The following is a 24,415-nucleotide window of genomic DNA, read 5'->3' on the forward strand; positions in this document are numbered from 1 at the left end:
GAAGCCGGGGCGAGATGGGCGCGCCGGCCCGGGTCCTGCTGTGGCTGCGGCTCTGCGGTAAGCGGGGGGCGCGCCGTCGGGGCCCCCGAGGGGCGGCCGGCGGGAGCTGGAGGGGCTGCGCCGCCGCCCGCGCCGCCCGGTGCCTCCCCGCGCAGCGCCCGCCGGGCAGGGAGCCGGGGGCGGGGAGCCGGGCCGGGCCGGGCCGACCACGCCCGGAGCGCGCCTGCCCTCGGCGCCCGGCCGCCCGCGACGTGGGCACCGCGCGGGTCCCCGCCCGCAGCCCCGTCGCGCCCAGGCCGGCGCGTGTCCAACCCCCGGAGCTTCAAACACTGCAGCCCCGTCCCTGTCCCCTCTCTTAAGCCCCTCGCGGCCCCCTCGGGACGCGGCTCCCGTTCAGAGCCCGTCTGACGGGCCCTGCCGTCCCCCAGACCCTTCTACTTGGCACAGGCCTCCGCCCTCCATTCGCCTCCGTCCCTGGGTCGTCTCCCTCCTTGCCTGGCCCGGTCCTCGGCTCCAGCGCGGGGCGACCTGGGGGCGGGCCAGGAGGCGATCCTGGCGGGCGTCCCGGAGGAGGGCATGTTTGAGCGGGCTCTGCAGATCCAGTAGGAGTTCGTCAGGGAACTTTGAGGCCAGGCTCCCACAGGGTCTGGTCCCACGCCGGGAGAGGCGAGGGCCTGGGCCAGGGCGGCTGTGAGGACCCCATCCGTGCCCCCCGCCTGTCTGGGCCAGGTCGTCCTCCCCGGAGTATTGGGGCGTCTGGGTGGGAACCTGGATGCCACGGGCCTGGGGAGCATTCAGTCGCCCCCTTCCCAGCTTTGACACAAGCCGCCTACAAACTCTGGGTCCCCAACATGGACTTCGACACCGCCACCAACTGGAGCCAGAACCGGACCCCGTGTGCAGGCGCCGCCGTCGAGTTCCCCGCGGACAAGGTGCCTGGTCCCCCCGCCACTGGGGCTGGGGTAGGCACCAGCATGGTCCCGGCCACGCGGGAGCCCAGTAGGGGCCCCGCTGGCTCATGCCGCTTCTGCCTGCAGATGGTGTCGGTCCTCGTGCGAGAAGGTCACAGCATCTCAGACATGGTGAGGCGGAGCTGTTAATGGGCCCCGGTTCGGGGGGGGGGGGGGGAGGGGGGGCAGGGACGGCGGGTCCCGTCGGGGTCAACTCGATGCCCCTTTCTTGCCTCCTGACCGGCCTCCACCCGCGTGGGGGACCCCGCAGTCCACTGGCCGTTAGCCTCTGGAGGGGCTTCTGGAAGGTCTGAGAACCACATGGGAGGGGGGGACACAGGTCCTACAGTCCCAGCCCAGGCTGTGCCCCAGCCTTGTTAGGGGGTGCAGAGGACCCATTCTCTCCCCACCGCCCTCTGCCTCTGGCTCCTGTCCCCCAGCAGTCTATCAGATTCTCCAAGGTTTCCCTGCCCTTCCCTGTCCTGGTGCATCAAACTCCACCATCAGAACTTGAGGGGACCTTTGTCTCAAACTGCTTCACAGTGTGAGCTCTAGGGTGGGGGGGGGCTCACCTGGAGGCCACTGGAATTTGTGGGTGAGTGGGGACAGTCTGGTGGCCCAGGCCTGGGACTCAATATCTTGCCCAGATGCAGGATCTGGGGATCCCTTATTTCCACTTGGAGGCAGCTCGGTTAATTGAATGGTTTTCAAAAGCAAGATTAATTCTGGGAGCCTCGCCCCATATGGGGGCAGGGCTGGTGGGCACAGGGGACCCCCATCCTCACCTGCAGCCGGAGCTGCCCCAGCCTGGGAAGTGGGAAGGGGCAGGATGTGCCGGTCCCCGCAGATCCGGAAGTGGGATGCCTTTCCCATGTTTGTCCAACCCAGAGACTAAGGTGCAGAGGGGGCAGTGAGGAGGAGGAGGTGGCCCAGGCGCCCCACCTCCACAGCCCTGGTAACCGTGGCAACCAGAGGAAGGCCTGGAGCAAGCAGGAAGGGGTGCTTAGAACTGGCGGAATCCACGGCAGAAGAGTCAGGTGCAGGGGAGGATGCCAGGACCTGGGGGCTCCTCCCCGCTGACTTCGTTACTTTGATGATCTTCTCCTTTGGAAGAGCTTGGGGATCTTAAAAGAGACAGCATTCATTCATTCTTCATTCATTTATCGGGTCCCTCTATCTGCCCCTTCCTTCCCCTGCCCAGCCGCCCAGACGCAAGCCCTCCTCCCTGTGCGGAGGCTTCCGCGCCTGTACCCCTGTGCACGGCCCCGTGGGGGCACCCCCGCACCGCCCCTGCCTCTCCTCCGCACAGCAGGGTCAGCTCCCGGAGGACCCGGGTGGGAAATGCCCAGGGGCCCAGGGACAAGGGGCCGAAAGGACCCAGCACTGAGGCCCCTCCCACCCCCGCTGCACGGGTCCCCAGCTGCATCCGGCTGCAGAGCTGTCGCCCTAGTAACAGACGCAGCGACGTCAGTGATTTGACTTGCATTTCTCTTGTTTTGGAACTCTCTCCCTGGAACTTTTCTCTTTCTGAACTCTTCTCCCCTCCCATTTCTACCATTAGCCCAGTTTTCTTGTTTGGGGGGAATCTCCTATTTTCTGTCTATTAATGATTGCTAAGATACTGCAAGTGTCTTCCCGCTGGGGACTTTGCCTGCGTTTCCCTTTTCTGATCAGAAAACCCCGTTTTTAATCTATCAAATGCAAAATCTGTTGCCTTATAACTGTGTTTTTAGTGTTTTGTTTAAGCATCTCTTCCCAGCTTCCCAGTCACAACTGCAATCACTTATATATTATGTCTCAAGTCACAGTTTTGCCATCAGGGACACATGTCTGAGTGGGGCACCAGTTAAGGAACCAGCTGTATTTTCCTCCTTGGAAAGAGCCCAGTTTCTGATGTCCTCCTCCAAACCACCAGCCTTGCCCCTTGGCTTTGTGGAGCTGCGCTCACTGTTCGTCAGCTCCCCAGGGTGCAGTGGGGGCTCTCTCTGAGCTTTCCCTGCAGTTCCTTCCATCTTTTTGCCTGTTCTTCTGCCAGCACCACACTGTCCCCAGCATCACACTGAGGCCCTGTGAGTTATCTTAATATCCACTGGGGCAATTGCCTTCTTCACCCTTCTGTTACCAGGTTAACGCGTTCTTTGTGGATATGATTGTTGCAGAGAAATTGTAGAGTAAGTTTATAAGGTAACACCACCACCACCACCACCACCACCACCAAAACCCTGGAATTTGATTGGGAATGGTCGACAGCTTTATACAAGCAAGTCCTCCATTCAAGAGCATGGATTTCCTCTCCAAATATCTTAGATCATTGGTCATACAACTCTTAAAACGGTCCACAATGAGGTTTTGTGTACTATCGGTTAATTTATAAATACGTTATAGTTTGGTTTCTGTTGTGAACGGTGCCCTATTTTTAAGAATTATATTCTCTATGTGGTTATCTTTGTAAATAAAGACCATTGTTCCTCTTCCCTTCCAGTCCTAACTCCTATTATGTCTTTTTCTGACCTTGTAGCATTGTCCAGGACCTCTTACCCCTATGTTAAACAAAAGTGACAAAAATAGGCATCTTTGTCTTGTTCCAACATGAAAGAGAAGGCATGTCAAGTTCTCCATTGAGTGCAATGGTTGCTGTAGCGTTTTGTACATAAACTTTAATTGTGGAGAGTCTAATCTATTTCTAGTTTGCTAGCAGCTTTTAAAAAAATCATAAAAGTTGTTGAACTTTTCAGTTTTTCCCCCCTGCATTTAGATATAATTTCCCCCTTCCTCCTTTAGCCTATGAATGAGGTTTTCTGCAGTTGAACTGTCCTTGTAAGGCTCATGTCTTCCTGGCACCTCTCTTTAGGTGCAGATCAAAGTGTGTCACTTCTTCAAGACACGACTTCCCTCTGTCATACTGATTTTGCTGGCACAGACTCTCCGCTGCCATCTGCTGGGATGCCATCATACACACTTGAGGGAAGTCCGGGTGCGAGCATTCCCATCCCTTCCTTCCTGCGTTCTTGGGACATGAACTCTATGATCGCCATGTGTTTTTAAAACACATTATTGGATCCAGTCAGCTAATATTTTATTTCGGATCTTTGCATGTGCGCTTATAAGTCAACTGAGCCTATAATTCTTCTTCTTGTGTATTGTCCTCCATTTGGGTTTGGAATCAAGATTACACTGGCCTCATAAAACGGGCTGGCAAGTTTTGCTCTTTTCCTGTTTCCCAGAACAACTTCTGTAAGAGGGAATTACATTTTCTTTGAGGGTTTAGTATACCTCACCTATAAAAACACTTGGACTGTGAATTTTGGGGAATAGGAGGTCTTTGACTAACATCTAAAATTCTTTACTGCTATTCAAATTCTCTATTCCTTCTTGCATCAATTTTGATATTTGGAAATTTTCTAGAAATTGGTGTATTTCATCCAGGTTTTCAAGTTTGGCAGTCCTACTGATTTCTTCATCTTTTCAATATCTGTATCTTCCCTGGAACAAGTAAGTTCTGTACTGTCATATCTATGCCCTTGTGGTGCCCCCCTCCCCCCATCACATTTTAGCCCTAGATTTAAACGTTTATTAAGAGACAAGCATAAGCTTCACCAAAGTATTTCATCACTCTGCTTCCCATACCTCGTCTCAGCTTCTGGACTTCTCTCCCGCTTCCTCCTAGCATGTTTGCAGGGCATGTCTTTGTGTGACAATCATTCTGAAGTTTTAGGCTTAAAGATATTTTTATTATCTTTTAATGTATAACATACTCTTCTGGAGGGCAGGGCCGGTTCCTGCCCATTGGTGGGTGGAGCTGGGTCTTGACCCTCCCGGTGGGCAGGGCCACGTCTAGGGGCGTGTCCGGAGGTGGCTCCGGACGCCGGAAGTCTTCAGGCAGCCTGTTCTGCCCTCTGCATGCATTGCTATTGCTGAGAAACCTAATTCCTGAATTTTTTTTTCCTTCCTGGGTGATCTGTTCTTTCCCTCTGCCGCTTTTAGAATGTTCTCTTTGTCTTTGATATTCACATAGTGTTCTGTGATTTTCCTTCTTCGGCATTCAATGCGACCTTTCAATCCCAGGTTTCCCAGCTTTCTTCAAATGTGGAGAATTCACCCTCTCGTTGTGTCACATACAAAGCCCGCCCCCGCCCCTGCATCTGAATGTTGGTGCTCGCGTGGGGGGCTGCGGCCTCTCCTGGTTTCTCCCCTGAGCCCTGTCCTGCCTTCAGCTATTACGTTACCGTATGTTATTTGTTTCCCCCTTTGGCTCTTTTGAAAACCGAGCTCTTGTTCATGCTTCACCACTGCTAATACCCACCTCCCCATCGTGAGGGGTGTTGTGTCCGTCTGTCCCCCATGGCTTGTTTGTGGCACCTGCCGGTGGGTTTGCCTCCCTGTCACCGTGCTGTGGAGGTTTTGGGCCTGTGACCTTGACTCCTCCCGGTGTCAGCCTCTCGGTCAGGCCCAGTGCTTGGGGCGCTGAAGAGCAGGCCCTACCAAGCAAGTTGGGACGCAAGGCCGGGCCCTGGGTGGGTGTCCCCTGGGATGCTGAACCCCCGTGACCCCTGCACTGAGCAGCTCCCCTGGTCCAGCCCTCACCTTCAACCTCAGCCCGGAGCGGGAAAGGAGGAGGGATGGGGTCCTGGGGCTTGGGGGGGCCGGTCAGCCCTCCCTCTCCTGGCCTTCCCCACTGCCTTATTTCCTCTGACACCGGAGGCCTGGGCTTCTGTGGTGAAGGGGGTGGCCAGGTTGAGGGGGAGAAGGGCAACTCCAAGGCCCCACTACCCTCCCTGCCACCTTTGCACCCTCCACCCCCAGCTGTAGCCCCCTCCCCTCCCTCACAGGTTCAGGGCTGCCTCCAGAGTCCCCAGCAGCTTGGCTTCCTGGAACCTGTGAGCCCTTCCATTGTAGTTTTTCAGGGATGACAGGGGAGGGCAGTGGCCCTGACAAGAGTCACCCTGCCCCAAACTCCCCACGCTCCCAGGTCTCAGGCTGGCTCCTGCTCCTTGGCCGGCAGCCCTACTCCCTGACGCCTATTTGACCCTCAGTGAGGGCAAGGTGCCCCCAGGCCCTGACCTCACCTGCCCACTCGGTGGTCTAGATTCTCCTCCCCTGGGACAGGGGGTCGGGGTGGGCGCAGAGTGCGACCCTCTGATGCCCCAGACCACCGCGTGGCGCCGCCTCAGCCTGCGCTTCCGACAGCTCTTGCCGCTGGACGGGGAGTTCATCCTGGCCTCAGGAGCTGGCTTCGGCGCCCCGGACACCAGCTCGCACCTGGACTGTAGCCCAGGTGAGGGGGCGCGGCCAGGGGCGGGGCTTAGAGGGGGCACCTTGGCGGGGCCTGGAGGGAAGGGCGAGGGCCGGGCTGAAGGGCGTGGCCGGGTTGGGGTGCGCGTTCCGGGCGGAGCTCAGGGCCGCGCGCTCGCCCAGGCGCCCCCGCGCTCTTCCTCGACCCTGACCGCTTCTGGTGGCACGACCCGCGCCTCTGGCGCTCCGGGGACGCGGCGCTCGGTCTCTTCTCCGTGGACGCCGAGCGCGTGCCCTGCCGCCACGACGACGTCGTCTTCCCGCCCGACGCCTCCTTCCGGGTGGGTCTCGTCCCGGGCGCCGGCACCGTGCGCGTCCGCAGCGTCCAGGCTCTGGGCCAGGTGAGCCGGGCGCGCGGGGGAGCGCGGGCCGGGGCCTCCGCCCGCGCCTTGGCCTGCCACTGCCGCTCCGCGGAGCCCCTCCCACCCTGCTGGCCTGGTGGGCTCCGAGCATTCAGATGTCGTCTCGTCCTCGGGCTGGCTCCGGCGGTCACCCGGCCACCTGCAGACGTTCACGCGCGACGAGGACCTGGCTGCTTTCCTGGCGTCGCGCGCGGGCCGCCTGCGCTTCCACGGGCCGGGCGCGCTGAGCGTGGGCGCCGAGGCCTGCGCCGACCCGTCGGGCTGCGTCTGCGGCAACGCCGAGGTGAGGGCGGCCCGCAGCGGGGTGGCCGGGGTACCGTGCGGGCTGGGCCCGGGTCTGCGCCGGAGGTCGGGGCTGGGCCCGGGGCCGCCGCGCCCCGTCGTCCCTGGCCCGCTCGCCTCCCGGGGCGCGTGGCCCTCTCTCACGGCGGGCTCCGCGCTGACCCCCGCCTCCCCGCCGCCAGGTGCAGCCGTGGATCTGCGCAGCACTGCTCCAGCCCCTGGGTGGCCGCTGCCCCCCGGCTGCCTGCCGAGACCCTCTCCGGCCCGAAGGGCAGTGCTGCGACCTCTGCGGTGAGCGCCCCGCGCGGCCCCTGCTAGCTGGGACTGCTTGGCCACCCTGGCTCGCTCCCAGCCTCGGTTTCCCGGTCGGACCCGGACCCGTGGTGCTGACCCCTTCTTCCTGCTGCAGGAGCCGTCGTATCGCTGACCCACGGCCCCGCCTTTGACCTGCAGCGGTACCGGGCGCGGCTGCTGCACGCCTTCCTAGCCCTGGTAATGGGCCCGCGGCCCCTGCCCTTCCGCAGCCCCCGTCTGGGACCAGCCCCTCCGCTGGGATGCCCGGGCCCCACTCCGCCGCCTCATTGATGCGTCCACTCTCCGCCTGCCCACCGTTTGTCCCTGCCCGCAACGTTCCCGCAGGTCCGAGGGGCGGCGTCCCCGGGCCAACTCTGTCCCCCTCTCCAGCCCCAGTACCAGGGGCTGCAAACGGCCGTGTCCAAGGTCCCGCGCCAGCCCTGGCTGCGTGAAGCCTCCGGCGCGAAGGCGGACACGGAGATCCAGGTGGTGCTGGTGGAGACCGGGCCCCAGACCGGCGGCGCGCGGCGCCTGGCCCGGGCCCTCCTGGCGGACCTCGCGGAGCACGGTAACCGCGGGCGCCCCCTCCCCAGCCCGGCACCCCTGCCTCGGCCCGGCCCGCCCCCTCGGGGGCACTGAGCCGGCGCTCTCCGTTGCAGGCGAGGCCCTCGGGGTCCTATCGGCGACCGCTCGAGAGTCGGGCGCGCCGGTCAGGGGCGGCTCGGCGGCTGGGCTGAACGCGCCGGGGCCGCGCGCGGGGCTAGCGGGCGGCTTGGCGGCCGCGCTGCTGCTCTTGCTGGCGCTGCTGGCGGGGGCGCTGCTGCTGCACCGCGCGGGGCGGCTCAGGTACGCGGGGCGGGGCCTCGGGGCGGCTCAGGTACGCGGGGCGGGGCCTCGGGGCGGCTCAGGTACGCGGGGCGGGGCCTCGGGGCGCAGGTACGCGGGGCGGGGCCTCGGGGCGCAGGTACGCGGCGCGTCGCTCGGGTCCGCGGGGCTCACGCGCGTCCCTACCTCCAGGTGCAGGAGGCGCGACGAGGCGGACCCCGCGCCGGCTGGGGCGCCCCGGAGCTTCCACAACCCTGTGTTCTACGCGGCGGACTCCGCGCAGGCGGGGGTGTGGGGCTTCCCCGCGGCCGGACTCCCTGACTCTGCGCTCCCGCAGCTCCCGGCCCCGCAGCCGGACGCCGGGAGCTCCAGCCGCAGCTACTTCGTTAATCCGCTCTTTGCCGGGGCCGAGGCGGAGGCCTGAGCGGCCGCCTAACCGGCCCGCCGTCCTGTCGGCGCCGCGGGCCCTGTGGGATACCCCCACCCTCCGCTGGCCAAGGATAGGGTGGCCTTACCCAATAAAGGGCTTTCCTGCAACCTGCTGTCAGCCGTGGACACATTGCTTCCCGCGTCCCCACCCCTCTGCCCCTGCCTGATCGCAGCTGGGAGGGCCAGGTCGGATGGTGAGGGGTGGTCCTCAGAGCCTGTGCTCAACGGCGCCTGGCCAGGGCAGTCCTGCGTACTACCTGTAGGCTGGGGCGGTCAGAGGCTTCTGGTCTGCGAACTTGCACCCAGAATTGGGGGGGGGGGGGGTGCCGCCCCTTGTTCTGGAGGGGCCCATGGAGGAAGCCCGAATGGCAAGGGAAGGGGACTGGAGCAGGAGTGGGGGTGGGGAGACGCAAATTCCAGTGAGGCACCAAGGAGGGTGGCGTGCCCACTGCTCCCCTACCTCATGCTGGGCCCAGGTGGGTGCACCTGGACTTCCAGCAGACTGGGCTGCCCAGAGGGGCGGTCCCAGGGACACAGCAGATCTATCCCCTCTGCTGGTGGGAGGGGCAGAGCTGCCCGCACACAGTGGTGGCGTGTCAGAGCCCTGGCAGGTGCGTCCTGCTCTTTGGTGTCCATTGCTGCAAGGCCAGGCCTTGCCCTCCCCCAAAGGTGGCTCTGAGGGTGGCTCTGACCTAGGCGGTGGGTGTCGGGGGCTGAGCCGTTCTGAGTAGGACACCTGCCTTAGTAGGTACTTGATGGGGCAGCAGTAGGGACGGTGAATCACGTGTGTGTAAAACTGTACTGACAAGTGCCCAGCTTGAACTGTCAGGGAGAGACACTTCTGTGTAACCAGCATCTGGAAACATCACACACACAGAGGCACGCACACACACACCTCTACCTGTGTCATCTCCCATTGCTGGGAAAGCCGTGCTCTGTGGCCAGTGTCCTGTGTGTGACGCTCACGCCTGTTGTAGGTGGTTGTTACTCTTGGTGCTGTGTAGCTGTTACAGCAGCTAATATTTCATTTAAAAACCACTGACACTGGAGCACCTGTGTTTCAGACCTGTGATAGGTGCTCCCCTCCCGTGTGGCAGCCGTCAAATAGAGGTGGGGGTGGTGCAAGACCCAGTCCCACCGCTGGCCCCAAGGCCCCGGCTGCCCGCTCACCACTGGCCTGTGCTTGTTTTTCAGTTTTCCAGGTGCTGTGATTCCAGTCAATTGTCTCTGCCTGTGCCTTGTGTGGCCCCCTTTCAGGGACAGGTGGGAGGATTGTCTGCGCCTAAATTTTGCTGTGCTCCTTCCCCAGCTGTGACCACTGAGGCCCACAGTGAGACGGGGCTGCTTTGGCCGTGGAGCCCAGGCCACGCTGGCTGGCAGAGCTGGAGGGGCCCCCAGGACACTCCCTGGGCATCGCCTGCCGGGCACCCGGCGGCTGTGCTCTGCGCTCATTGTAAACTCACACCGCCCTCATGTTACCAAGAGCTTACTGGGGGGGGGGGGCCAGAGACCCCACTGCGACCACCCACCCAGCCCAGCCTCCCTGTGCACTCCCCCTCCTGGGGGTGCTCTGCCCTGTCTTACCCACCAGGGCTGCTGAAGGGTCACGTGTGCAGCCTTCCCATGCAGCTTCCCTCATGGGGACTTGCTCCGCCTTGTGGGCTCATGGGCAACACCCTCTCCCAGCACTGGGGTCCCTGGTGTACCCTGTGTCTGGCAGTCGCCCCTGCCCCCAGCCCTGGCGGAATCCCGCTGCTCTCAGGCTGCATTCTCATCCGCCTGTCCCAGCCCGGCCGCTGCTGCTTCCTGAGGCCTAGCAGGGACACTTGGCCAGACAGCCCCTCCCTCCGGCCAGCAGAAGCCCACCCCGACCCTGCCTACCACAGTGCAGAGTGTCCCCAGGAGGCCCCCATCGTGATGACGGCAGGCAAAGAGGCGGTGGCTCTGAAGGCCGGCTCCTGCCACGTGGACACAGGCACCTTCAGCATGGACCCCACCTGAGCAAATGACCAAGAATAGCTTCCAAAGGCAAGATGGTTCTTTCCAGCACAGAGGCGCTACTGGAGGGCCCAGACACCAGGTGACAGGTGGTCACATTCAGGCAAACCACCGAGAACTTTAAAACTGCCGTCTTCTGCTTTATTGACAGGTAAATTGTTCAAAAATGTTCTCACGATTCAATAATTACAAAGACTCAGACTTACATTAAAAAAGTAAAAACCAGAACCCCGAGCAGGTGCCAGCCCCAGCAGAAGGCCTGGGGGGCGGGCAGGCGGGTGCTGGGCACGTGACACGCACGGGCAGGCCGTGGTGCCCACGTCACTCAGTGCTGACTCAAGGTAAGTGCACGTCTTCAACAGCGTCGCCAAGAACGTCGACCGGCGGGAGAGCAAGGAGAAGCCCGTCGGGGCGAGTTACCCGCAAGCCTGTACAGAGACAGGCCGCCACCTGACCGCTCACAAATGCCGCGGGGACGGGAGGCAGGTACACGCGGGTGCACGCGGGCACCACAGGCAGGGCCGCAGAGCAGAGTGTGGCGGTGAGTCCTCCGGCACCCGGAAGGGCACTCATCACGGCTCCACGCGGGGCAGGGGGCCTGGCGCCTGCAGCAGGGGCTCCCGGGGCTCTGGCCTCCTCTCGGCCCACAGGCCTCGGGGCCCAGCCACACAGCACTCGCGGGTTTTACGGCAGGAGGCAGAGCTGTGGAAGCGAGCGGCAAACAGAGCACAGCTGACTTCACAGTAGTAGATACTGGTGACGCGTCGTGGCTGTGACCGGGAATGGACACACACACACGAGGGACCAGGGCAGGGCAGGCGTCACTTGAATGGGCCTGTGTCCACGGCTACAAGGTTGGCAGAAGGACTCCTGCAGCTGACTGTGTAATGACTGAATGCATAAAAAGGCCACCAACTAACCTCCACTTTGCTCTGTCTTCAGAATTCTAGTGACACTGGGAATAATATACAACTTCCTACTATTCTCCTAAGGTCCTAGGAAACAGCTTCAGGGAACAGGGAACAGACGTGGCACGGAGGCCGGCCTGAGCTGCCTGCTTCCTGCGAAGCCGCGTGGTGCCCCTGGGTCTGCAGGAGGCTGGGTCGGCAGGCGCCACGCGCGCCACAGCGGCTCTGGGCGGGAGAGGCCGCAGGCATCCTCCACGTGCAAACGGAACAGTGTCGCCTCACAGCTGTGCAGATGAATGGATCTGGTCTGTCGCCACAGATGACGCGGCCTAAAACGGATCATTATTATAATAAAGCATTTTCTTCATATCTACAAATTGATTCTACATTTCCTTGGACAACACTGGAGGGTCAGCTCAGTCTTGGCACTGACACGGGAGGCCCCCGGCCCCCAGCTCCGGGGCGGCGAGCCGGCGGCGGCTTCAGGCATCGCAGGACGGCGGCTCCAGGCCTTCGAGGGGGAGCTGGCTCCTGTGGGGGGAGTTGGGGCTCGGTGGGCCGCTGGGGTTGGAGCTGTTCGAAGGGGTCGAGTGTTTGGTGGAATCCGAATCAGGCTGTGAAGACAAAGAAGGGAGACAGCACGAGAACGTCACCCTGCGCCTGTGGAGGCAATGCCGCCCGGGGGAGCGTGGGCCCTGCTGCCCTCCTTCCTGGTATGAGAACACGCTCTCTACAAGCGCTTCACGCAGTCCTTGCGGGTGAGAGATCATCAACCAGGCCCCAAGCCCACAAATGGCTCAACAACTATTACAGAAAAGGGCAACTCTGCAGTGGAGAAGCAGACAGCATGGCAACAAGCAGTCAGAGGTCACAGACATGAAGCTCCTTCACGATAAAAGCACAAGGAACAGAGCGCAACTTCCTCAACATGACAGAGGGTGCCCGTAAGCAGCCCACGGCTACCTGCACACCGGTGGTGAAAAGCAAAGCTCCCCCTTCAGAGCAGGAGCAAGACCAGGGTGCTGCTTTCACCGCTGCTACTCAACACTGGGCTAGGAGCTCCAGCCAGAGCAGCTGGGCAAGAAAAAATAGCATCCAAGTTGGAAAGGAAGAAGTAAAAGCACCTCTGTTCACAGCCAACATGACTCTGTATAGATAGAAAATCCTAAGCTCCACAAGGAACTTAACAAATTCAGTGAAGGTGCAGGGTGCAAGATCAACACAAAAATCAGTTGTGTTTCTATATACAGCAGTGAACAATTTGAAAGGGAAATTAAGAAAACAATTCCATTTACAACAGAATCCAAAAGGATAAAATACAGCTAGGAATAAATTTAACCAAGAAGGTGAAAGGTTTGTATGCTGAGACTACAAAACATCGCTGAAAGAAATGAAAGACCACCTAAATAAATGGAGATGCACCCCATATCCATGGATTGGAAGACTGCTGTTAAGACGGCAGTACTTCCCAAAGTGATCAACCTACAGAGTCAATGCAATCCTTCCTGAAGTTCCATGGATTTCTTGCAGGAGGGGCAGAAATGAAAAAGCCAATCCTCAAATTCACAGAGAATTGCAAAGGACTCAGAAGAGTCAAAACAGTACTGAAATAAGAAAAAGTTGGAAGACTCGCACGTCCCAAACTTAACTACTTCAAAATGTACTACAAAGGAACAGCAGTCAAAAACACTGTGGTAGGACTAGTATAAAGACCAATGGAATAAAATTGAGAGTCCAGAAACATATCTATAAATCTACGGTCAATTGATTTTTGACAAGGGTGCCAAGACCATTCAATGGTGGAAAGAACAAAACCTGCAAAAGAATTAAACTAGACCCCTACCTCATACCACACACAAAAACTAGATCAAAATGGATAAAAGACCTAAACATAAAAGCTAAAACCATAAAACTCTTAAGAAGAAAGCAGGACTAAATCTTCATAACCTTGAATTTGGCAATGGATTCTTAGATGTGACACCAAAGTCATGAGCAACAAAAGGAAAACACTGATAAACTGGACGTCATCAAAATCAGAAACTTTTATACATTGAAAGACATTATCAAGAATGTAAAAAGGCAATCCAAAGAATGTGAAAAAAAACTTGCAAATCACACATCTGATAAGGGTCTGGCATCTTTTTTTTTTTTTTGGCTGTGCCACGCCACACAACTTACGGGATCAGGGATTGAAGCCAGGCCACAGCAGTGAAACTGCCAAGTCCCAACCACTGGACCGCCAGGAAATCCCCACCCATATCACATAAAAATCTCTTCCAACACAACAACAAAAAGAGAATCCAATTAAAAAATCGGCAAATGACTTGCATAAACATTTCTCCAAAGATATACAAATAAGCACATAAGAAAAAGACGCTCAACATCACTAATCATTAGGGAAATGCAAACCAAAACCACAGTGAGATACAACTTCACACCTGCTAGGACGGCTATTCAAAAAACATTTTTGTTAAAGAAAAATAACAAGTGTTGGTAAAGATGTGGAGAAATCTTAACCCTTCCACATTGCTGGTGGGAATGTAAAATGGTGCAGCTGCTGTTTCCTCAAAAAGTGAAACACAGAGCTACCATATGAGCCAGCAATTCCACTCCTAAGTACACACCCCACAGAAGTGAAAACATGCCTCAAGAAATGCATGTACACAGATGTTCCTAGTGCACTATTCACAACAGCCAACGAGTACAGATGATGTGGTCCATGCATACAATGGACTACCTGGCAATAAACAGAAACAACTTACTGACGCATGCTACAACCTGGATAAACCCTGAAAACACGATGCTGTGTGAAAGAGGCCACGCACAGAAGGCCAAGTACGGTCTCATTCATTCTACTTACGTGGAATGCCCAGACAGGCAAGTCCACAGACTGTTAAGGCTGACGGTAGCCAGGAGCTGGGGGAGGCAGGCACCGAGGAGAAATGCTCAGTGGCTGGGCTCTACCTTGGATTGATGGAAATGGTCTGAGTAGAGAGAGCTGGTTGGTCATACAACACAGAGAACTGAGTAAACAGCCCCCAGATGGCTGGTTTTGAACCGTGTGCTGTACTCCAGCCTGGGACACACAACCCAAATCTGAAGGCAAGGAAATGTCGGACACCCAAACCGAGGAGCATTCTAGAAAATAAAAGACATGCTCTCTGCCAGACAGACTGAGGACCTGTTTCAGAGTGAAGGGGGCTGAGGAGACGAGGCAGCTAAATGCCACGTGTGCTTGGGGACTGGGTCCTGTACCAGCAAAGGTGCTTAAGGACGTTGTGGGGACATGCAGGTGGCTTCATCAGTGCGGCAGCCGTACTGTGGTCACGTGAGGGAACAGCCTTGCCGTCGGGTAAAGGGCATGATGTGTGCAGTCAGGAAAAAACTCTGTGCACGTGTGCACGCATGCTCATACACACTTATCTGTTGGTCCCTGGGGAGCACCGGATGGCTGGGAGATGGGTGTGGGGACCTGTCACTGTTTACCCAATTCAAAAACTCAGACAAGCCTTGACTGAGGGACATTTTGCAAAAAAACTGCACTTTTTTAACAAATAAGATAAGAAAGCCTGCACGGTAGACTAAAGACTAAAGAGACACACCTACTAAGTGCAGCCTGTGGTGTGGGCGGGGGTCTGGATTTAGGGGCAGGATGCCACCCTCCCACGGGAGACCCTGGGTAAGTGCTGAAGGGCGTGCTGATGCTGCAGGTCACGTTCCGCTGGTTCTTCCCCCAAAACCCAAATGGGGAAAATGGGCTACGCACAGCTCAAGTGGGCTATTCACTATCATTATTGCAACTTTTCCGGAAGTTTGAAATTTTTCAAAACAGGGAAAGGAAAAAAGTAAAAAAACCCCACAAGACCTACCTCTGTAGCTAGCAATCTCAGGCCCTTTTAAGGAAGGCCTATGAAAGCTTCCAGGAAAGAAAACCCCTGTATGATGGCAACTAAGAGATTCAGGCTTCCTAAGCCAGAGCTGAAGCTGGCACAGCCCTGAAGCACAGATCAACTTCACTGATAAACACAGACGGAAAAACTGGCAACGCAACATTCAGCAACTGAATCTGTCAGTGTCCCAGGTGAGAATAACACGTCGTGGCTGAGGATTTATTCTCAGGATGCAAAGAAATCTACACTGACTCATGACATTAACAGGTTGGAGAGACTTCCCTGGTGGCTCAGTGGTTAAGAATCCGCCTGCCAATGCAGGGGACATGGGTTTGATCCCTGCTCCAGGAAGATCCCACATGCCGCAGCCTTATTGGGAGACCTGGAGACCCAGGTAGGGGCATGGGGGCTGCTGTCAGGGATCCAGATCTACATCGTTCGGGGGCCTGCCAGCACACCCAGAGGCCACACACACACACACACACACACAAGGTCACAGACGAACCCCCAAAGCCACCAATGGAATACAGAACCCATCCAAACTCAGGAAGGTGGCTGGACACAGAACACTCCAAAGCCACCAGCTTGCAATGACCCCAACAGGCAGTGGAGGATTGTATTTTATGCACAACGGCAACAAAAACCTTGAAATGCCTGAGAAGTAACCTATGAGCCACCAACACGCGCGATCTGCAGGTGGGTGCCCATCGAGGGGAGAGGCGTGCAGCGCTCCTACACAGGAACCCAACACCACGCCAGCGAGGAGCTCAACACTGTGTTTACTTTTTTTTTTTTTTGATTATGGAGTCAACAAGCTTCATAACCTAAAAGTTTAAAAAAATTTATTTGAAGGAGAAGCTAAGAAATTGTCTTGAAAATGGGGAATGAAGAGATGTGCTCTCCCAGCTCTCAGGCTCCGAGGAAGTGAGTGGTACGCGGCCAGCGTGCCCTGCACTTTAGAAAGAAAGCAGCTCAGGTCCTCTCTCTCTCTCTCTCTCTCTCTCTCTCTCACACACACACACACCTCCTGCTAAGACACACTTACACACTCACTCTCATGCCCCAGAAAACAAAACCTTGCCAAGCTCTCAAAGACACTACAAGAGAATGTTTATCTTAATTTAAAAAGATAAAAACTGGACTGTGTAAGAATTAAAAATTTCTATATGACAATGCCCTTACAGTTAAAGACAAAATTAAAACATCAGCGATAAGAGGAAAAGTATTTGCAACAGATAATACCCACAGTCTACAAAGTTTCTCTAAACCAGTAAGAAGGAAGCACAGTGACTAAAGAGGAGACAGGTGAAGGGTGTGAAGGTAGACTTGGAGGAAGAAACGGCCAACCGACACCTGAAAAGCTGGCCCAGTCAGGAAGGCGAGGAACGCGTGAAGTGAAGCCCTTCTGTTTCTGCTTTCAGCTACGCAGCCCCTGTGAGTACGGCAGCCCCCGTGAGTACATGCTGTCAGTGCTGCAGATGTAGAACGGCCAGCGCGCCCAGCCCCTTGCCTCCCTCCCACAGAAGTGCTGCCAGGGCACAGCCCTCAGGCCACCATTCCTCCTGTCCTCCCCCTCCCCCACTGCACACAGGGAACCGAGGACACTGCCATCTGGAGCCAGGTCTAGAACACCCGGGAACACCTAAGCTAGGGGTGCCCCTACGTTGGGCCCCCCACCCCACTCTGAGCCCGAGGGGCTGTCAGAGGAGTAGAGAGACGTACCGAGGCTACCTGTACTTTTAAAGGAATGCGCCTACTGGTATATTACAGCCACGCGCCCAAAACTACACAGGGGAGTCTAGACGGGAGAAGCCTTCCTGCACTTCTCACAGGAAGGCTTTCATCTCTCAGCTGCGCACGTGACCCTCACCCACAGTCAGTGCCCAGGAGGAGAACTGGGCCCAGCGGCACCCTCCAGGGCTGGCAGCAGGGACCAGGTGACGCGGGAGCAGAGCGCGGGAGGAAGCCTGGCACCAGGCCGCAGAGGCCGCGCTCTCCCTGAGGCCCTGACCTGGAGGGAGATTCCACAGCTTTCTCCTAACAGACTCACAGCCACAGAGCCCACGTTCTCCTCCCCACCCCCACCCTGGCTCAGCCTGAGCAGTCCGTAGGGAGCTCTGGGGGGCTGGTGACCACCGAGGCCCCACGTGGCCACTCCAGGGGAGACGGGGCCTTTTTCTCCAAAGAACAGCGGCTTCGAGCCTCCTGCACGTGCACAGCTGCAGACCCCAGGCCTCATCCCTTGTCATCGGGCAAGTCTTACCTCTTTGTCAAAGTCCTGGTCGGGGTCAGACATACTTCTGAGAGGCACAGCCACCCCGGGCTCAGATCCACCTGCGTAACAAAGACGGCCACCAATCATCTTTGGGAAAACAGTTACGAGACGAACCAGAAGCCTGGAGTCCCAGCTTCCAGGCCCCTGCCCTGGATGCCCCTGGTACCTGACGAGGGCCACGAGATGTAGGGCTTGTTCCTGGGTGGAGGCTGGCGGGACAGGCTGGAGGGAGCAGGGCCAGGCCTCTCCTCCTGGGAGGGGGGCACGGCACTCTGGGCAGAGAGAACACCATGTCAGCAAGTGAGCACACCTGGGGCATCCGGGGAGCACGCAAACCAAGTGCAAAGTCTGCAGCACGACTGGGCCGGGGCCCTGGCCTCAACGGGCGAACGGGCTGGGAAGGCCCTCCGGACAGGGGCATCGGGTCAGTTCTGAGCTAAAGATTAGCAGTAGCAACTTAGGCCACGTCAAATCCTGTAGAAGACACACTTTTTAAGTAAAAAAGTACACGATGCGTCCACACTCGGCGTTTCAGTAGTCACTGTGGACAGCTACGTCCTCACGGAGCCCTGAAAGAACGACGTGGGGGAGCTGGGGCGCCGAGAGGGACACCGCCCCGCGGGCTCACCAGAGGCAGGTCCATGAGCACCTGCATCCCGTCTCCCGGGCCCATGTGGGCCACGTGGTTGAAGTTGGTGGGGTTGGAGATCATCTTGGATCTCAGCTCCGGGTCTCTGAGCATCTCCCTGGGGGAAGGAAACACCGTGAGGTTCAGGGAGGCGGAGGGTCCCTTGGGCCCGGCCCAGCCCCCAGCCAGGCTCCTACCGCCGCTGCTGCAGCCTCTCCTCCTCTGGCACCTTGAAGACAAACCGCCTCTTGCTCCTGGTCCGCAGCATCTGCTTCCTGCTGTTGTCGGAGGTGTCGGGCACGTTGAGAACTGCGCCTGAGGGCCGAGGGAGGGCCGTCAGACTCTGCAGTCCGAGGGGAGGGCCAGGTGGCTGCTGCCTCCCACGTGAGGCCCCCCTCTGTCCTCCGCTCCCCGCCCCCCCCCCCCCCGAGCAGGGCTCACCAGAGAACTTGCTCTTGAAGTAGATCAGGCGGGGAGGCTCGCAGTTGAGGAGGTGGAGGCTGCCCTCTGAGTTCAGGGGCCGGATCTGCGTTGGAAACCAGAGGGGGCGGTGGCTGCCCGGGGGGCGGGGGTGGGGTGGGGGAGGGGCCGTGCACCGCCCGGGCCTTACCCTGCGCAGGCCGACTGTCTGCACCCACTCCATGGTGCGCACGTCGAAGACGTCCACGCCGTACTCGCTGTAGACCGTGACGTGCGCGGGGCTGCAACCTGACGCACACGGAGCAGAGCGGTGAGCCCGGGGCCTCCCACCCTGGGTGGGGAGCAGCGGCCCAGGCCACAGGGGCCCTGCCCCCGACTCGAGAGGGAACCTGCACGTCAAGGTTCAAACACAGCCCCCAACCCAACGCTTTACCTCCACTCCTGAAACTAAACAGCATTTGAGCACCACCGCACAGATGCTGAAGAAGCCCTGTTTAAAAACCTGGCTTCATTTAGCGTCTCATACGATGACTGCGGAAGCCTGTTACCTCCGGCTCAGCACATCTGAAATCCAGGCAGAGGCCCGATGCTCTGTTTTTTAAGGCAAATTCCCTCTTTAAGAGATGCCAAGAGGTCAGATTTCTGGGTAAATATTTAAAATCTCCACCCAAAAACTACTGCTGAGCTCTGGGCAAGGGCACTGGCTTCCTCTGGAATGGGTTTCAGGCAGCCCTTCTGTAGTCGGATCTGAACACACACGCAGTAATGACAACGGGTCTCCTGCCATGAGCTGGGGAGTTGGTGCTTGTCCAAGCTAAGCGATGGGACATTGCCAGGTCGTGACGGAAAACCCTCCCAGCATACCAGACGTGAGACCGAGGACGGGTGGCCCTCCAGCACCTGAAGTTTAAGGAGACGTCCCCATGTTTAGGACAGCAGTAAAAGCATCTGAATTATGTGAGAGCGAGCGAGCATCGGTGGCTGCCGTGTCGCACCATCCTGTGGGGTGCTGTGTGTGTGTGGGGGGGGAGGTGACCAGGCTGGGGTCCCGGCACGCTGGCCGCAGTCACAGCCTTGCCCAGGTGGTCATGCAGAACTGGCAGGTGGCACTGGCTCAGCCCTGTTTCCTGGTCCTTCTAACCTTCCAGGGTTAAGAGTTAATCTTCATCATGTCACACTGAACTAACTGAAGATGAATTTCTAAAAAGCTTCTATGCTGCTATTACAGACTCCAAACAGGCAGCCCAATCACACCTGTTCTTTTGTACACGAAAAAGAAAATACAACAGGGTTTAGGGACTCTACAAAAGATGCTGGAACCACTCACCAAACTGTCCCAGAAGTGACATTTCAGACAAACCATGAGGCCTTCTTTTTGAGTGCCATATGGGAAAAAGATGGCCAGAGAAACCTGAGGGCCCTGAAGTCAGTCAGAGGGCCTTCCCCCACACAGAGGCTTCTGGGATAACTGCTCTCACTTGTGAGCAGGTGGGGCTTCATCTGCAGGGAGCCCGGAAGAGATCTGTGCATACGACTTACTGATAAAGTGATAAACTGAGATGTCCAGTCTAAAGAAAAAGCTAAACTAAAAAGTTAACTCAGTGGAAAGAACAGGGCTGTGGAGTCTGAAGCCAGCCTCTGCGGTGCGGTCTGTGCAGGTCCCCTCACCGAGTGGCTTTCAGGGGCCTCCTCACAGGATGGGGTGATTAGCCTCCCTGCGTAACGGGAGGGGGTGAGAACACGCGCGTGCTCAGATGGGGCTCGGGGCAAGCAGGCGACAGTTAGTTCACCATCCTGAAAGTCACTGAGTTACTTTCTGCCCGCTCCAAAACGGACTTGGCGTCTGAACTGTGCGTGCAGGTGAAACGAGAGCACCAAGGTGGGGAAAGCTGCCATCAGAGGAGGAGGCAGGCACCTCGGGCGTCCCTGCCAGCTCACTCACGGCCAAGATCACAGAACACGGCACCCAGTGACCTGCATCCTGTGAGACGGCCTCGGGTGGTCCCAAGGCCCCTCCTGCGTTGGCTGCCCACGAAGACGAGGGGGTGTGGCGGCGAGGCGACGGTGCGGACTCTCCAGCTGGCTGAAGGCCAGCCCTGCACCTCCCGTCACGGGCCTGGGCTCCTGGTCCCAACGCCCGGGTGTTCTGCCAGCTTGTGACGCAGCAACAAGGCAGACACAAGACTGTACTTCTAGGTAATTAAAGGAAAACAGAGCCCCCGCCAGCCTGAAATCAATGTGCCCTGGGGCTGCGACTTACTCCTGTGTCCCGCTGACCTGCGGTGTGACGAAGGGGACCACCTGCTGCTGTACCCTACACTGAGCAGGTAGAACTGGAGGTTTAGGGTCCTTAGAAAGTGATCAGACAGCAAGCCCACCAAGACGCACCCCCCGTGGAGCATGGACTCCAGGGCCTCGCGCCCACGCCATCCTCCACGCAGAAGGACACGTAACTGAGCCCATTAAGTAACAACTGTTCTCTAGAACAGCACCTGTCCCAAGAGGAACTCTAACCTGGACATCAGAGCTGAGTATTTTCTGGCCACTGGAAACCTTTAGCTTGTTTTCATTACCGTGTACATTTACATATCACCACGAGGAACAACTTTTGCCCTTTGCCTTGCCTTCCCCCAGGGAGGCCAGCCATCTCTGCTGGGCTCCGAGGCTGAGGGGCCCCGTAGGGCCAGGGAGAGAGGAGGGCAAGCCCGTCCCGAGTGGCCTGGGGTGTGGCATCGGGACCACCCTGCCCACCGCAGTGAACCAGAGCCCGCCTGTCCTGAGGCCTCTCTGACTACTCAGCTAAGGGCGCTGGAGGACAAACCGAAGCAAATAAGACACATGCTGACCGGCGAGGTGACAGCGGCAACGGGGTATGGCAACAGAAAACATATACATACTACAGGCAACGGGCGCCGCAGGCCACATGAGCTCCTGCGTGCGTGACCTCCGACCTTGTGGGTCCACGTACAGTCCCATGTGGCTGAAGCAAAGCAGGTACTCCTCACTTTTGAGCTCCACAGCACAAAGGGCATCAAAAGACTGTTGTGAGAGGAACGTAAGCGAGGGGTCATTGGGATTTACCAGGTTTAGAGCCTGCCCATCTCCCTGGGTGCTCAACAGAGAGAACCCGGAAGGGTAGCCAACACAGAGCTTGTCCTTGAGCACGGCCATCCACTGTACATTGCCAGGGGCCACAAGCTCGCTGAACTTCCTGTGGAAAGGCTTAGTTCTCTGGATCTCATAGCAAAGGACCAGCCGCTTCACCGCCACGAACAGGCAGGTGGGGCCGCTCTTCTTCAGCGGCCCGGTTGCCATGAGCTGGCAGCCTTTCGTCTCTGGAAGCTTGATGTCCACGCCGCTCTCCGCGCCATCAAAGGAGGACCACGGACAGAGGTGGACGTGGTGGTTCCGGCCGCAGAGCAGGACGGCGACTCTTTCTCTGGGGGCGAGCTCGATCTGGTACACTTTCTTGTAGTCGGCCACACGGACGATCACTGCGGGGAGGGGGCGAGAGCGTGAGGCCTCCGCGCGTCCCAACACCCCGCTGTCTCCGCCTCCACGTCATCTCACACCCCTGGCGCCAGGGCCCTGGCTAGGAGGCGCCAAGGGCAGGGAGGCCCTGGGGGGGTGGATCTGGACCCGGGAACCCACAGGTTGCATTTGGAAAACAAAGGGCTGTCTCCAGCCTCACTGGATCCTTAGATAAACTCGCTGAAAGCACCCACCTGCTCACTGGACCCCCAGACCAACCCAAGACCCTTGATACCCTAACTGGGGCAGGACCTCCTCTCAGGCTCTGAGCCAGAGCCGTGGGTCCGGACCCTGAGGGATGAAGAGCGCTGAGCCAGCAACTGCCCTCCCAAGGCCACACGTGTTCATCCTTCTCCTGAGATGCCAGTGTGCCAAGACCCCAGGCTCGTCAGGAAGGGACCACTGCCACCTCGAGGCAGCTCCCTCTTCCTTGGAGAGGCACCCAGAGCTGGGCCCAGGGAGGTGAAAGGGAGAGACTGGGGGTACTTTTGCTTTTTCTCCTGGGAAGAATGAAAGATCAAAATTGGAAACAAAGGTGAGACTTCTCTTGTGGCACAGTAGTTAAGAGTCTGCCTGCCAATGCAGTTCGAGCCCTGGCCCAGGAAGATCCCACATTCCATGGAGCAATTAAGCCCGTGCACCACAACTACTGAGCCCGTGAGCCACAACTATTGAGCCCATGTGCCACGACGACTAAAGCCCAGGAGCCTAGAGCCCGTGCTCTGCAACAAGAGAAGCTTGTGCACCAAAACGAAGAGTAGCCCCTGCTTGCCGCAACTAGGGAAAGCCCGTGCGCAGCAAAGAAGACCCAATGCAGCCAAATAAATAAATACATAAATTCTTAAAAAAATAAAAATAAAAAAATTCAGTCTTATTTGAAAACAAAAAAACAAAAAAAACTGGAAGCAAAGGAAGGTGCGTTTCGGTCAGGCCTCAGTGCAGTTTCTCCCCCTGGGAAGGCCTCCCTGCCCCGGCTCCCGCTCAGCGCTCTCCCTGAGGGACCTACTATACATGGCAGCCAACTCTCCCCAACCCCCGAGGCTGGCCTCTGCATCTCCCCAGACCCGCCAGGCGGGCCCTGCCCCCAGCCCCCGCGGCTGGTGGACGTGCGGCAGTCGGCCATTGACCATCTGTCTCCCTTGCGGCACGATCTTCTCCTCAGCCGCTGGCCTTTCCCTTCATTTACAAAGCTCTCCGATGCGGTGACTTGCGGCTCTCACCCAGGGAACCCGTCCTAACCCCTACACGTGCCCACCACCAACCCCGCGTGAGGCACTGAGCCCGCTACTCACCGTCCCGGGTCACCTCTATGACGTAGAGCCCCTCCTCAAGGCCGATGGCGATCCTATCCCCGTCTGCGGGTGACAGAAAGGAAATAAGTACTGAGCGCAAGTCGGCTGCTTCCAAAGCAGCGGAGGAACTGCCACTTCCCATGGCCCACGTGGCGCGAGCGGTGGCAGCGTGGAGAAACGCACCCAGGATGGCAGCCGTGAGCACGGCCTTGATGAGGGGCAGCGAGCTGTCGTAGGCCTCCTGCGGGACGTGCACCACCTGGTTCCTCAGGCGGTTCTTGTGGAGGATGGCCTGCAGGCCTTCCAGGATCCCGACCCACTTCCTCTTCTCGTTCTCGTTTTCTGTCAGGATGAGCAGCGAGCTGGTCTTAGAAGGTGAACCTAAGAGAGAGGCCGTCACCTTCACGACAGAAAACAAAACAGACAAAGAAGAGCCGTAAGACAACCGGACCCACCGGACCGACGCCACACGGCCTGGAGGGGTGGGGACGGGGCCGCTGCCTGGAGAGCTGGCCTCCAGGGGACACAGGGTCCCCGTCCAGGGCAGCCTGGCCGCGCCAGAGCTCAGGTAACTCCGCTTCTGCCGAAACGGTGGTTAGCCCTCGCTCTAAAGCTGCTTTCTTAAATGCTCTGATCACAGCTGAGAAACACACGCTCGGCACACATCCAGGGACAACAGGACCTCAAACCGACACACTCCCCTGTGGGCTCCCCAAACACATTCCAGGGAACAGGACCGCTTTGGTTGCTACAAAATCATCTTTTAGGCACACAACGATGGCAATTTTCTGTCTTATACAGAGGTAGTTTCTGAACAGAATTGTGATTTGATAGAAAATGACCCATGACTTGGTTTCGTGGTCAACCAAATTTCACTGTACTTGTGAAAACTCCCTGTGGAGGGGGAGCCACTTTCAGAAGCTTCCTGATGCCACAGCGTCTACTGACATCTTCCTGCTGTGCTCCAGCTAACGGCCAGTGAGGCCTCCGGAGGGAGGCTGAAGGGTCCATTTCATCTACAGCCGACCACGTGGCGGCC

At 58.0% G+C, this 24,415-nt stretch overlaps 2 protein-coding genes across 5 annotated transcripts in view; one reads left to right on the top strand and one right to left on the bottom strand.

Annotated features, from left to right (window-relative positions):
* AMN (amnion associated transmembrane protein) lies at positions 1 to 8,560 on the top strand. The gene is made up of 11 exons (XM_057733960.1): positions 1 to 57; positions 814 to 932; positions 1,038 to 1,082; positions 6,138 to 6,225; positions 6,366 to 6,583; positions 6,750 to 6,887; positions 7,069 to 7,177; positions 7,296 to 7,378; positions 7,571 to 7,748; positions 7,840 to 8,026; positions 8,198 to 8,560. Exons 1-11 carry the CDS (start codon positions 15 to 17, stop codon positions 8,427 to 8,429), a joined length of 1,440 nt encoding a protein of 479 aa, XP_057589943.1. The 5' UTR covers positions 1 to 14; the 3' UTR covers positions 8,430 to 8,560.
* Positions 8,561 to 10,554: 1,994 nt separating this feature from the next.
* The window catches only part of CDC42BPB (CDC42 binding protein kinase beta), a 102,683-nt gene continuing 88,822 nt past the window's right edge, over positions 10,555 to 24,415 (bottom strand). For 2 of the 4 annotated variants that reach the window (XM_057730187.1, XM_057730186.1), the window contains 10 exons: positions 23,560 to 23,776; positions 23,377 to 23,439; positions 21,451 to 22,047; positions 18,744 to 18,841; positions 18,575 to 18,659; positions 18,331 to 18,448; positions 18,134 to 18,251; positions 17,672 to 17,777; positions 17,494 to 17,564; positions 10,555 to 11,954 (listed from right to left, as the gene is read on the bottom strand). In XM_057730187.1, coding sequence (XP_057586170.1) covers positions 11,823 to 11,954; positions 17,494 to 17,564; positions 17,672 to 17,777; positions 18,134 to 18,251; positions 18,331 to 18,448; positions 18,575 to 18,659; positions 18,744 to 18,841; positions 21,451 to 22,047; positions 23,377 to 23,439; positions 23,560 to 23,776 — 1,605 coding nt within the window. In that variant the 3' untranslated portion in view covers positions 10,555 to 11,822. The other 2 variants (XR_009053026.1, XM_057730188.1) reach the window with 2 other exon arrangements.

Source organism: Hippopotamus amphibius, chromosome 4, assembly GCF_030028045.1.
Source record: "Hippopotamus amphibius kiboko isolate mHipAmp2 chromosome 4, mHipAmp2.hap2, whole genome shotgun sequence".
Lineage (NCBI taxonomy): Eukaryota > Metazoa > Chordata > Mammalia > Artiodactyla > Hippopotamidae > Hippopotamus > Hippopotamus amphibius.

What these genes read in the sequence shown, in the direction of transcription:
- AMN (XM_057733960.1), top strand. Translation starts at nt 15, where the DNA reads ATGGGCGCGCCGGCCCGGGTCCTGCTGTGGCTGCGGCTCTGCG. An exon ending in GCTGTGGCTGCGGCTCTGCG is followed by an intron (nt 58 to 813) that starts GTAAGCGGGGGG and finishes CCCCCTTCCCAG; the next exon opens with CTTTGACACAAGCCGCCTAC. An exon ending in GCACCTGGACTGTAGCCCAG is followed by an intron (nt 6,226 to 6,365) that starts GTGAGGGGGCGC and finishes GCGCTCGCCCAG; the next exon opens with GCGCCCCCGCGCTCTTCCTC.